Raw genomic sequence first — 14,527 nt, forward strand, 5'->3', positions numbered from 1 at the left:
AACACGAATTTTTATTTTTATTTTTTCTTTTTTGCAACAGAAGATATCGGGTTGAAAATTATAAACACACCATATGCGTAATCTTGATTCCTGTTCTGTCTACTATCAATATCATTTTTCATAACCCATTCCCCATATGGTTTGGATACATATGCATCGTAACACATACTCTCTCTTATCTCTTATCTCATATCAAATTATACACAAAAGTTAAAAATGAAAACTAAAAAACGAAGAATAAAAACTATAAATTCATATACAAAATTCAAACAAATAAACACAGACTATATCGTTTCAACCAACACTATATGTCTATTAATAATGTTAACTTTTCAATGATTCCATTGCTTCTCTGATTAGATAATTACCTTTTGGATCTAAATTCAAAGCAATTGTAAATTCTTTAATGGCCAGAAACTTATCATTTTGTAAATTATACAATTGTCCCAATAAGAAATGAACACTTGCTTCATCTGGTGCTAGATTTTTCAAAATTTCAAAATTTTTCAATGCTTGATTATATTGTTGTAGACTAAAATATAATTGTCCCAATTTAAATATAGGCAATGGGTTTAATGGTTGCAATTTATTTGCCAATTCATATTGCTTAATTGCTAAATTTTTCTTATTCAATTTTTCTAAAACCATACCACAACAGCAAATTAATATAATATTAATTGGATTAATTGAAATTGCTTTACGGAAATGATAATCGGCTTTTTCATAATCTCCAAGATTTATATAAACCATACCAATACCATATAACGCATTATAATGACGTGGATCCAAAACTAAACTAATTCGGAAATTCTCCAATGCCATCTCATAATTATCGTTACTGAAATATTCATGCCCTTTCAAAGTATAAGCATATGTGAAACTTTTATCTAATTTAATGGCACGATTAAAACATTTAATGGCTTCATCTGGTTCATGAGTTAATGAAAATAAATTTCCAATAGTACACCAAGTGATAGCTGAATTTGGATTCAAATCATGCAATTCATTGGCTAAATATGTCAACTCAACTTTTTTATTCAAGTGCCATAATAATGTCAGGAAATATTCCATATCTTCCAATCTTGTTCTATCTAATTTTCTCAATTTATTAAAATAATATTCGGATTGAGGATAATTGACAATTTCATAATGTAATCGACCTAATTTACTCAATACCCAAGGTGTTTGTTTCTCTTGATTACTAAGTGATGTTTCTAATATCCTAATTGCTTTATAACAATCATATTTGCTCATACTTCGAAAACTTTTCCCCAAAATTTGATACAATTGTAATAAATATTTCTCACTTTTTTCAATTTCTTTAGTTATTATAATTGATGAATTAGATGAAGATGGGTTAGATGCTACCGTTGAGCTAGACGAAGATGTAGTTGGTTGATGTACTGCTTCCAAAGTGGCTGAATTATTTCTCTTCAAGTTTCTCTTCTTAGGCGTCTCAACAGCACTTTGTGTTGTAGATTGTTGTCGTACTTGTGCTGAAGATGAGGAAGATGATGGCGGTTGTTGTTGATTATGGTGTCCTTGATGTTGATGATTAGGTTGCGGTTGTGAAATTAACCTCGATGTTATCCTTGAATAAGTGTTTCCTCCACTTGTGCTTTTCCTTCTATCATCAGGATATGAAGGTTTAGCAAATTCAAAATCTAAATTATTATTATTCAATGAATTTGATCCCCCAACACCCCCGCCGGAGCTAGTCATTCCAGTATTATTCAAATTTGATTTTCTTAATGGTGCATCTGGTATACTTGGATTTTTAATTCTTGGAGTTGAAAAATTAAATTCATCAACATGTATTGAAGGAGTCATCATTTTAGAATTTAAATTCTTATCATTAAATGGATTAGTTAAATCGGGAATCATTGAACCATCATTATTTGTATTAGATGTCGTAGTTAATGAAATTCCATTACCTAAATTAACACTTGTATTACTATTACTATTATTATTATTAGGTTGATTTTGAAATTTGAAAATTGATTTAACTCGAATATTGACACCCAATTTACATAATTCTTGAAAAGCTTCGAAATCAAATTGATTAATTCTTAATGCTTGAGTATAATTAACACAACTATTTTTCACATCATGAATCTCACGATATAAATCTCCCAATAAATGATAAATAATAGAAATATCAGGATTTATACTCCTATTAAATTCATAATTAAATCTCAGATAGCGATTATTGCCCTGTTGTTGATGATGATGATTACTATGATGGTGATGGTGATGATGTTGTTTTGAACCATTAATTTCATGAATTTTTTTGGTTTTAATTAAATGAAATAACCCCTCTTTAAACTTTCCCAATTTTAAACAACATTTCCCATATAGAAATGAACAACCTAAATGATAGTCAAATTTTTTCAAATTATTCAATTTATAATAACATGTTTTAAATCTATCCTGTTTAAATAAAACAAGACAATATAAATATATCGAATCCAACATTTCTTCACTTTCTTGTTGTAAATCAGGCAGTTGTTGTTGTTGTTGTTGTTGATCTGCTTCAATTATTGCTATTAATCTTTCACTTGCAAATTCAGCATTTTTATAATTCAAAGTATCTAAAGAATGAATAATAACTGATCGTAAATATTGTTGGATATATTTTGGATTTGCCTCTGGATCACTTGAAGGAGTTGAAGGATCTTCATGGAGATAATTATTATTATTATTACTTCCTCCTCCTGTATTACTAGTCGTTGATTGCATACGTGATAAAGTCCTTTTAATTAGTTTGCTTCAATGTTGCCGTTAAAATAATAAATAAGTTATTCTCTCTTTTTTTGTTTGTTTGATGGATAGTTTGTAATATGAATTTGTTTTTCCTGTTGGTGATAATTTGCCTCCTCGTGTGTGTGTGGTTGTGATTGTTTACTTTCAAAATTTGTGTAGATGGTGTTTTGGCGTGTACTTTTTTTTAAATTTTTTTTTTTTCCTTTGTTTGGAATTTGTCAGAAATTTGATTTTGTACATTTTGTATACTGAGATAAATAAAAATTTGTTATGAATTAACGTGTAAGTAATAAATCAGTGTTTCATCAATATTATCAAAATTTAGTCTTGTTGATCAAGACCTTTCAATTTATTATCTCCACTTTTGGTATATATATTGTATATATATAGAAGAAGTAAAAAAAAAAAAAAGAAAAACAATTAATCCGTCAATGTGTTGATTAATCAAAACTAAATAATAAAATGTAATAGAACTAGAAATCAAAATAGCAAAATAACCAACCTACTCCTCAGAAAAACAATAAGAACGAAAATTAAAATGAAAAAAAAAACTACATAATACAAATTGTGACCCATTCTATTTTTTAGCCTTTATAACAAAACTATGATTACCTGAAGAATCACTTGAAAATCCCATTAATTTATCCTGTTTTTTGGATCCATTCAATAATCTACCTGCTGGATTCTTAAACATTGATTTAGATTCTTCTTTTGGACTACTACTAACAACAACTGAACTACCATTTGATGAGCCAGAAGCTGTGGAATAAGGTGTAGATGAAAATCCTCCATTATTAACGTCACTTCCACTGCCATTATTCGTAGCAACATTCGTATACTTTTGAGAACTCTTTCTCGATTCACTAAAGCCATTGTTGTTAACTTGTTGTGAACTTTGACGTGATGGCGGCTTAAAACTTGCCATACTAGTATCACCAAAATAATTAGTACTGGTGGTTGTAGGAGTACCAGATGGAGAAGAGCCGTTACCTGATTTTGGTGACAATACTCCTGAGGCTAACAAATATGGTGACGCAAATCCTCCAGACTGACTAGAACTACGAGGTATTTGTGGTGTGGTTGGGACGGTGGTTGTGTTTGTACCTTTCAATTCAGTATCAAGAGTTAATTTTGGCAATGGTGAATTTTCAAGTAATGTGCTATCAGTACCAGAAACACCAGATGAATCATAGTTTGAAGACTGGAATGATGTATCATTTTGGAAATCATGTGGAAGAAATCCATTTGCTCTCAATTCTTCATCTCTTAATTTTGTTTCTTCACGAGCTCTAGCCAACAATTCTTGAGCTTTGCTCAAACTAACGGTAGGAGTTGAACAACTACTGACCACAGGAACAGAGTCGTCGATATCAATTGTAGCTTGCATCAAAGCTTTAACCCAACCCCTCATTTCTTCTTCACTTTCAACTGCAAAATAATGGGTCTTTGGTTGAGTAAATGTTAATCCTTTCTTGAAACCTGGTGCCGGTGGAACTAATTTGAAACAATAATTACCAGCAAAAGTTGTGGATGCATACATAGCTGCATATTTATCAGACTTTTCAGTTTCATCTGCTTCACTATTAATTGGAATCACTTTGTGTGCAGTTATATCAATAAGACCCTTTTCTTTCTTATCTTTCAATGAATGATAATATGATAAACGAGTACCATGTAATGTAAAATATCTTGTTCTCCAAGCCAATGTATTACTTGAACGCTTGGACATGTATCCACTAAAACTGGCATTCTTGATGGCCTCATCAGGTGTAATTTCACGAATACCTTCTTGGAATGCTGATGTCTTCAGCTTCTTAGATCCAGTTAATGAACGGAAATTCTGAGTAGAAGTGGCTCGAAGACTCTTGAGTCGTGAAGCATTTGGTGGACGAGATTGTGTAAGTGCACTTGAATCACTAGTTGATCTCCTCTCATCTCGAAGCATATCCATGGATTTTGTTCTTGCAGACATGGAATTCAGTTTCTTTGGTGACATAGTAGCATCATCTATATCCACTGGCGAACTAGTTAAATCAAAAGTCTGGGATTTTCTCTTGGCTGATGGACTTGCAATTGGAGGACTGTTGCTTTCAAATGTATTTCTTTTGATTTGTGCAGGTGATATTAGTTTATTATCGTCTGCTTTGGTGAATTTACCGCTTGAAAGCTGTAATTGTGGTGTTGGTTTAGAAGAATCATCATATCCTGAAGAAAGAAATGACAACATTGAAGAATGTCTTCGGTGATGGTTGGTACCTGATTGATTCCTCCTGTGTCGACCAGAAGTTTGAGACCCGTTTCTATTATGATTTGAGAACTGTTCATAAATGGATGATGTAGGTCTTGAAATACCAGCCCCAGCACCGGAATTTCCTCCTAAAGCTTGGCTGGAAGCGTTAGTACGAGTCATATACAAACCATAATGAGAAGGTGGTTGTCCATACTCACTTCCATCACCAAATCTGTAATTTGCATTCATTGGACTATCTGGATTTGGTGGCTCTGGAGCTTTTCTTGGAGACATAAATGTTCCTTCTTGTTGAATATAAGGTGATATATTGTCCAAAGATTGTGATCTTTTGCGTTGATGAAATTGGTAGGATGACGTATCATTCAATACTGCTGATGGCATCAAACTGGTTTGTTCCTTCTCTTGCAATTTCAAATGATGGTCTTTCTTGTCTTCTCCAAACAATGGAACATTATCAGGTAAAGTAGTGGATGCTGTTGGTGGAGTGTTTACTCCTGATGAATTGCTGTCGTTTTTATTTGTAGATCCTGTAGATTGAGAATTTGTTCTTGATTGCTTCATTTTGGCACTTCTATTATGTATATCCTTCAACTTCTCAATTTCTTTATGAATTTCAAATCTGGTACCAAATGAATCTATATCCAATTCTTTCAAATGACTAAGGTCCAATTCAAACAAAATAGCACCTGTTATTTTATGTTGAGCAAATTTTCCAGCAACATCCATATCAAAACCCAAGACAAGGGCAAAATAAAATGAAACTTGTTTTGGATTCCAACTATGCGCTAATAATGGATTTAAATCTTCAGTTAATGATTGTGAAGAGGTTGTTCTGTTATGGTTATTATTAGTTGTGCTTTTAGTTGCTGATTGTTTGGATTCGGGTATGTTCTTTTCATCAATATTCTTAATTTGTTTCTCTTGTTGATTAATATTAATGTTTTGGGTATCAATTGATGGGGTGTCCTTATTGTCTATAGACAATTGAGAAATTGATTCATCTAATTTGCTGGTATCTGATGAGCTTGGATTAAGATTACTAGGCACTTGAGGAAGAGAAGAATCCTTTGTTGTTGATTCTCCTGGTTTTGTTATCGGAGCCATCATACGTCTTGATCTCGACCGTAAAATTGGTTTGGTTTCATTGTTGGTAATAAGCTGAGTAAAAGATTTTGGATACAACCCAGCTTCGCCAGTCAATAAATTCTTTCCCATATACCATCCATCGTTATATTCTCTATCATCAGCCAATACTTGGATTTTATCACCAATTTTAAGACTTAGTTCGTCGCCTAGTCTGGCATTAAACTGTTTTATACAAATATATGTATCACCATCCATCGTTGTTTGATATTAATAATATGTTTGCGCGTGGGGCGGCTGGTATTTGGGTAACTAATTAAAATATGATAAATTAAAAGGAAAACCAAGGAAATCAAATTTATAAAGTAAAAGCAGGGGATTTGTTGATCCTGGTGGTTGTAAATACAAAAAAAAAGGGAAATTTAAAATTAACGAAATAAGGAAAAATCTGGTTGTCAAAATTATATAAAACAAAAATAAAACAACAACAATAAAAAAGTGAAGGTACTGGATTTTTTTTTTTCCTCTTGCTCTTCTTCTTCCTCTTCTTCTCTTATTCTTATTTAGTCTGTCTGTCTCTCTCTCTCTCTCTTTGATTAAACTTGACAAAAAGTAGTGCAGTGAAATTTCTGTTGTTGTGATTTTCTTTGTGGGATGTTTTTTTTTTCGCTCTCTTTCTCTTTTTCTTTCTCTCTTACTGTCTCTCACTATATGCGCAAAAAGTACAAGGGTTTCTTTTTTTTCTTGTTTTGTATACTGTAGTATAGTAGATGGCAAAAAAAAGGAAAGGGGATTAAAAGGAGTGAATGAATAATTGTAGGCCGTTTATTAGGAACCACTTAAAATATTATGTCAGGTAAGTAGAAATGAATATATTTTAATAAACAAAAAAAAACTGAAAAGAAAACAACAAAAATAAATAAAAAATTAAACCACAAGAGAAACTTATCGTGTATTAAATAAATAAATAAATAATTTTTTTTTTTTAGTATGTAAGTCGTGTGCTGGTTAATTTTAATTATTTCTGAATTTATTAGCCTTTTACATGTACATTACATATAAATTAATTTACAAGTAATACCACATAATTAATTGTGTGACAAAATTATTTCTTTTCTTTTTTAGATTAACGTTGTTGTTTTGTTAAGCTTGCAAAGACAACACAAGAGAGTTTACTATTGTTGATTCTAGACTCATTAAAATTACTCTCTTTGTCTTTTTTTTTGCCAGTAAATATATATTGAAAAAAAGGCTAATTATCACTGTACACTACACACAACTTTAACAAACTATAATGTGATAATATCAATAATTATTCTATACTAAATTTAAGATCCTCCTGTGACATTTTATTATTATTATTAACTACTACATTTCTTATTCTAGTAATCAATTATCTTTCTTGTATTTCTGTATGTAATCCTTCTATCCATCCATAATCTCTTTTTTTTTTTCAAGGTCGTCTCTCTCTCTCTCTCTCTCTGCCTCTCCCCCTCTTAGTTACTTTTTATTCTATTTTAAATATATTAAAGATACTCTTAATACGTTGATCAACCATAAATGGTCCAAATACTTTTGACGATCTTATTTCTATCTCGAATTGTAAAAAAATAAAAAAAAATTAAAACAATAAAAGTCAGTACCTAAAATACAAAATCGTAATGTATTTTTCATCTCTCCCACATTACATGGTGTTTAAGAGAAAGAGAAAACAAAAAAATCTGTGTCAATACTTTGCCCCTACATTCTAATCTAAAACTATCTTTATTAGTGGATTTGCATTTCCCTTGTTATTACTTTTGTTGTATTCCAATTTTTAATTCCTTCTTCTCGTTAATATTCAAGTCGACGTACCTGCATAAAAGGGTTCACATTTCAACTCCAAAATTATACAGTTTTCTTTTTCCTTCTTTCATTAGATAGTATTGAAAACCCCAATTTTATCTTTCATTGTATTTCAAAAATTCTGTTACACCGTTGTCATTCAGATGGTTGTTATGATTGATTCTTCTATTCATATATAATTTGTCACCATTGTACTGGTGAACTTCTATAGAATATTAAATACACGAACTTCTGTCCAGAACTTGACGAAGAAATGATGCAAAATCGAAATGAAAAAATCCCGAATCGTACCCATTTAATCAAGATTTTTATTATTTTTATTATTATTATTATTTAGACAACATTCTACATCCCTTTAATTAAGGGAAGCACACAAGACACGCTACTTGATTGTTTTATATAATTACACAGAAAATATATACGCGTCTTTAATCGATCCTTTGACGTACACCTAGCGTGGCACAATAGATAACAACGATAATGCATCGACTGGAGACGACTAGCATTAACGTACTGATTAGGGATACTTACTAACCTGCATTACATAAACTCAATGTGAGTAATAGCCCAGTTCATTAAAAAAAAAGAAGAGAATTCACCAGCAATAATAACCAGTAAGGTGGTCAACCACTTCCCATACATTGTTCTACGGGATTCTGAATTTCAGGACTGCAACATGTACCACATACACAGACAGACAGACTATGTGAAAGAAAATTGCATGAATGGAACCGTTTACTAGTAAGACTTGCAAAACGAAAGACACTACTTTTCAGTCATTCCAATAGCGATTATATTACTTCTTTCCTTTTGATTGAAAGCAATAATGAGAATCTTAGTACTTTAGTTCGAGTTCAACCTGTTTTTTTTATATTTTTGCTTCAGGCCTTTCTTGACAACTTCTTGAGAATCGACTCTCTTTATCTTCCTGTAATAGAAACATAATACTGTTGGTTGAAAATTTATACAAGAGTGTGTTTATTTACTACTGGTAGAAGTGAACAAAATGTACAGTATATCGCGGTCGTCATTGAAAATCACCACGGAAAAATAACCAGGGGAGAAAAAAAGAGAACAAGTGTAGAACTGTATTATTGATTTTGCAAACTCAATCCTCAATCTTATTTCTGTTTTTTTTTTTGTTGTTAGTAACTTTTTCGCCTCTTTCTCTTGATCTTTTTTTTTTTGAACACTGAATTCTCCTTTATATTTTTTTTTACAACTGTTTCATATATAACCACCTTTTTTTTGAATATCCCATTAACAGTAATTATTTATTAACATGGCCAAAAAGGAAAAGAATGATAAGACCATAGGAGATCCATTCAATCGCAGTTCAGACGACAATATGAGTATTCAAGATGCAGAGGATCAAGATTCAAGTGATAACGAAGAAGAATCATTGATAAGACTATCTATGCAAGCACAACACAGAAGAACATCTAAGAATCAATACAATAGTGATAGCGATAGAGGAAGTGTTGAATTTGAAGAAGTAGCTAATGTTCCCGGCATAGATGATAGCATAGAGGAAGAACTCATTGCTGAAGAGGATGATGAGAATGATGATGACGAAGAAGAAGATGAATTTGATGACAGTCATGATTCGCACGACCATAGTGGCGATTTTGAGGGAGATGAGGAAGATGAACTAGGCATGATGGAAACTTCTGATTTCTTACGTCGTTTAATTCAAGGTAGAAGAGTAAGAACTACTGAAATTCCAACTTCAGGTGGCGATAATGCTGACAGATACTCAAGAAATTCTCATAGCCAAAGTCATGATGATGACGACGATGACGAGATGAACGATATTGATATTGATGATGATGATGACAACGATAGAAACAGAGAAAGAAGAGATCGCGGAGAAGAAGAAGAAGAAGAAGAAGACGACGGAGAAGATGACGATGATGAAGATGACGATCCTCGTGCCGAATTTTTGAGAGCAATAGGCGCACTCGCTGGTGGTGGAAATAGAAATGGAAATGATGCAGAAAATTCTACTGGTAACGGATTTGTAGATGTCATGCAAAGACTAATGGGCGGTGGTATAATATTTGATGGTGGATCAGCCCGTGATGGTGGTGAGTTAGATGCATTAGTAAATAACTTGAGTCAAAGAGATGATACTTACATAATTCTTGAGTCATTAAACGAGTTGAGTGAAAGATTATTGATGATGAATGGTTTAACCGCAGAGAGACTAATTCCAGCAAATAAACTAGCAAAGAATCTTGTTGATATAATGGAAGATCCTAAACTAGATGAAGAATTGGAATTGCATTTAGTTGCTTGCCGATGCTTGTATAATTTTTTGGAGGTTAACCAAGATTTCATCCATGATGCTTTGAATAATAACGCCATCCCAGCATTATGCAACAAGTTGTTGGAAATCAAGTACATTGATTTAACAGAACAAGCATTGCAAACTTTGGAAATGATCTCCAGGGATCCTATTTCTCACAATAGCATTGTGTCACATAATGGGCTTACTGCATGTTTACAATATTTGGATTTCTTGACAATACATGCCCAAAGAAAATGTTTAACCATTGTCTCAAATTCATGTACTAATATCTCCATTGCCAATTTCCCTAAGATCAAAGACGCTTTCAGCAGTATTGCAGAAGTTGTTAGAAATTATAATGATAAAATTGTCGTTGAAAATGCATGGTTGACTATCTCAAGGATAATAATGTGTTTTAAAAACAAACCCGAGTTATTGAATGAACTATTCGCAGATAAGGAGTTACTTTTGAAGGAGTTGACGAAAGTTATCTGGCTCAGTTGTAACAAATCACTGAATACTGGTTCTGAATCAAGTCAAGTGACATTGAATTACGGTTCCAATTTGAGTTTAATCAAATCATTAATTGTATTGGCCAGTGTGAGTGTTGATGTTTCTAGAATTTTAATCACCGAATGTAATATTGGGTCAGTGATAGTTAAGTCTTTGAATAAATATTCTAAACAAAGTCCTGATGTTGATTTATCTGGAACAGAAAACATCTCGATTGAAGCTTTAATGTCCGCTCCAAAGGATTTGAATTCCCAGTTTTTGAGTTTAATTGGTTATTTGTTACCAATAACATATTCACCAGCAGAGGCATTATATTTAAGACCAAACTTTGAAGAAGATGAAGAACGTAAAGCTATCAATCAGTCAAGAATTGAATTATGCAAAGATATTATACCAAAGGAATATTGGAAGTTTGTAAATGAGATTTGGTCATTATTAATTCTCAGTTTTCAAGCAACTATGGATTTTGAAATTCGAAGAAAAAGTTTTATTAATTTATACCGTATTATTAATTCCAATTCTAACGACTTTTCTGTTATTAAAGATGTCGATGAGATTGCTGGGCTATTAGCAAACGTTGTCAACCAGTATCAATCAATAGTCACGAAAGATTTTGCTAATGCGCAAAAGGAAGATGAAGATATGATTCAAAGTGATGATGAACACGACCATGGGAATGAACATGAACATGAACATGACATTGATGACATTGATGACATTGATGACGTTGATGATGATAATGACGACGACGATGACGATGATGCTGATGGCGAGACTTACACATCAACTTTACGTGGAAGAGATTTATCACACGCCCGATACAGTAGTAACTCTACAAGGGGTGCTCCTGAAGATACAAATAAACTCAACGCATTGATGTTGCTTTTTAGTGCATTGAAAATAATCAAGGTTTTGCTTGAAAAAGCTCCATTTATATTCATTGGCGCATTTGAGAAAGAAGGTCTTATCAATGATGTGCTTCTATTATCCACTCAATTAGAAGGTAAGGTTCAAGTCGATCAACCAGATCCAAGATCAACTTTAAATTCTATGATGACTGCATATTCAAATAAATATATCGATAGTGAATTCACCAAGGAGTATGAATTCAGATTATCGAGTAGTGTTATTTACTCCAACATATTATTTATTGCTACCGCTATTGATAGTTTATACAATGAAGGCAAAGATATCGGTTCCCAGATCGTTTCCGACAACATGAGAGTATTACAGGACATTAAAGTAACGTTGTCTGATAGCAAGAGAATCAAGTCATTTAGTTATGAAGAATGGTCATCATTATGGGATAACTTCAAACTGGTTTTTTCTGGTTCGTCATCCATATCTAGTTTTGAATTAATTTCCTCCGGCATAATAGAGCTTTTAACGAAGTTTCTCAGCATGGAACAAGGAGTCGGGTGTAATGACTGTTACCTCTCATTCAAGAATGCATTTTTCCATGATCAATCCGGGAAAATACTTGTACATAAATTGCAAGAATCATTAACGAGATCTGAATCGTTTGACATTGTTTCTGCAAATTCAAATAGCAGTCAATCAACATATATCCGTGAACAAAACCAAGCTTCAATAATGGCAAATCAAATCAAGTTAAAGTTAATTGCGGAAAATGATTCCGATGACCTGCAGCAGCTTTCACGAATTCCAGGCAACATGCAAAATATGGTTTTATCAGTTCATGCCATTGCTACCTTCAAGTCGATATTTGCATTCTTAAAACAAAGATTTAAGTTTATTGAAGAAATTGGTTCACTTACTAGAGCTAATAATCACGATGGCACGAACGATGATAATGATAACACCGATGAAGATGGTGAAAGAAAGTCGGAGTTGAATATTGAATTTTTGATCAACGGAGAAGTCATACCAAACGAGACCACCATTTATGGTGCAATTTATCGCTCATTGCAAGACAAACCGGACGAAATAATCGACCCAAGCAGAATTTGGTCATCTATTCACAACATTTCATATAGAAAAATCAGTTCTGAAGTCAGCAAGGAAAATCCATTTACAAACTTTGCTTTACAAAATACTGACAGCGAATTAAATGCTTATGATGGCACCACCATCAGTATTTTGAAATTATTGAATGACTTGTATCATATGAACATCAATACTGGAGCGGTGCCGAATAAAGATTTCACTAATTGGAAATTGACTGTTAAGTTGAATAGACAATTGGAAGAGCCATTAGTTGTTGCAAGTGGAACATTGCCAGGATGGAGCATTCATTTAACTAAAAGATTTCCATTCATATTTCCATTGGAAACCAGAATATTCTTTTTGCAGTCAACTTCATTTGGGTATTCAAGATTGATCCACCAATGGCAATTACGTACAAACCAAGGTAACGAAGAGAACGGTAACTCGAATAACAACCCACATGGTAATCAAAGATTACAATTGGGTAGACCAACAAGACATAAGGTTAGAATATCAAGAAAAATGATGTTGCAAAGTGCAGTGAAAGTTTTGGGAATGTATGGGTCTACACCAAGTATACTAGAAATTGAATATTTTGATGAGGTTGGTACTGGTTTAGGTCCAACTTTGGAATTTTACTCGACTGTATCTAAAGAATTTTCCAAGAAAAAGTTGAAATTATGGAGAGATGAGGAACCTGGTGCTGCGGATGACAATGCATATGTTGTAAATAAACAAGGATTGTTTCCAATGCCAATGGATAAATCCCAGATTGCCAGTGAGAATGGTAGAAAAGTGTTGTACTTTTTTGCTTCCTTAGGGAAATTTATTGCCCGAGCACTATTGGATTCTAGAATCATTGATTTTAATTTCAACCTTGTTTTCTTGCTGTTGATTCAAATGTTGAACAAGAATTATGGCGGTTCGTCCAAAAGTTCACAACAAAAATTGCTAAAGTCAATGGCTAATTTAAACAAATTACGTGTTGTTGATCCCGGATTAGCTGATTCATTAGAGCATTTGTATAAATATGTGAAACAGTTCAAAAATTGTGAAGATATTCATCAAGTTACCGTTGATGGAGCAACAGTTCAAGATTTGGCATTATTTTTCGAGTTACCAGGGAATCCAGATTATGAATTGATTCCTAATGGTGGAAATACTCCAGTTACTGCAGAAAATTTAGAACTTTATCTCAACAAAGTCCTTGAAGCTACTTTATATTCGGGTATTATTAATCAGACTAAAGCGTTTATGGAAGGGTTTTCCAAAGTATTCCCAATCAACTCATTGATAATATTCTCCCCACCTGAATTGGTTGAATTATTTGGTAATGCTGAAGAGGATTGGTCATATGATAGTTTAACTTCAGGTATTATTGCCAATCATGGATACACAAAGGAATCACCAGCAATCAAGTCATTAATTAATATATTGGTTAATTTCGATAAAGATGAAAAGAGAGAATTTTTGCAATTCTTAACAGGGGCTCCGAAATTGCCAATTGGAGGATTTAAAGCATTAAGACCCGAATTGACTGTTGTTAGAAAACATGCTGAAGACGGGTTAAAAGATGATGATTATTTACCAAGTGTCATGACATGTGCCAATTATTTGAAATTACCAAATTATTCAAGTGAAAAAGTAATGAAAGACAAATTACTAAAAGCTATTAGAGATGGTGCTGGAGCTTTCTTATTGTCATAAGCTCACAAAAAGTAATTGTGATATATATGTATATATATTTGGAATTGGTTTTATTCGTTTGTAAGGTTAATAGATATATATATATATATATGTATTTAATAACGGTCGTTATACTCAAGTGAAATCCG

At 32.6% G+C, this 14,527-nt stretch overlaps 3 protein-coding genes across 3 annotated transcripts; 1 reads left to right on the top strand and 2 right to left on the bottom strand. All coding sequences in view use genetic code 12, as the record gives it.

Moving 5' to 3' along the window:
- Positions 1-324: 324 nt before the first annotated feature.
- Positions 325-2,739, bottom strand: CDC27 (anaphase promoting complex subunit; the record flags this gene model as incomplete). Its single annotated transcript, XM_002546134.1, has 1 exon — positions 325-2,739. One exon carries the CDS (start codon positions 2,737-2,739, stop codon positions 325-327), a length of 2,415 nt encoding a protein of 804 aa, XP_002546180.1.
- A 601-nt stretch (positions 2,740-3,340) lies between these two features.
- On the bottom strand, positions 3,341-6,355 carry BOI2 (Boi2p; the record flags this gene model as incomplete). Its single annotated transcript, XM_002546135.1, has 1 exon — positions 3,341-6,355. The coding sequence occupies one exon, from the start codon at positions 6,353-6,355 to the stop codon at positions 3,341-3,343; it is 3,015 nt and encodes a 1,004-aa protein (XP_002546181.1).
- Positions 6,356-9,224: 2,869 nt separating this feature from the next.
- Positions 9,225-14,399, top strand: CTRG_00964 (putative ubiquitin-protein ligase; the record flags this gene model as incomplete). The annotated part of the gene is made up of 1 exon (XM_002546136.1): positions 9,225-14,399. The coding sequence occupies one exon, from the start codon at positions 9,225-9,227 to the stop codon at positions 14,397-14,399; it is 5,175 nt and encodes a 1,724-aa protein (XP_002546182.1).
- Positions 14,400-14,527: the final 128 nt, after the last annotated feature.

The sequence above is a fragment of the Candida tropicalis genome (assembly GCF_000006335.3).
Source record: "Candida tropicalis MYA-3404 genomic scaffold supercont3.1, whole genome shotgun sequence".
NCBI classification, from domain to species: domain Eukaryota; kingdom Fungi; phylum Ascomycota; class Pichiomycetes; order Serinales; family Debaryomycetaceae; genus Candida; species Candida tropicalis.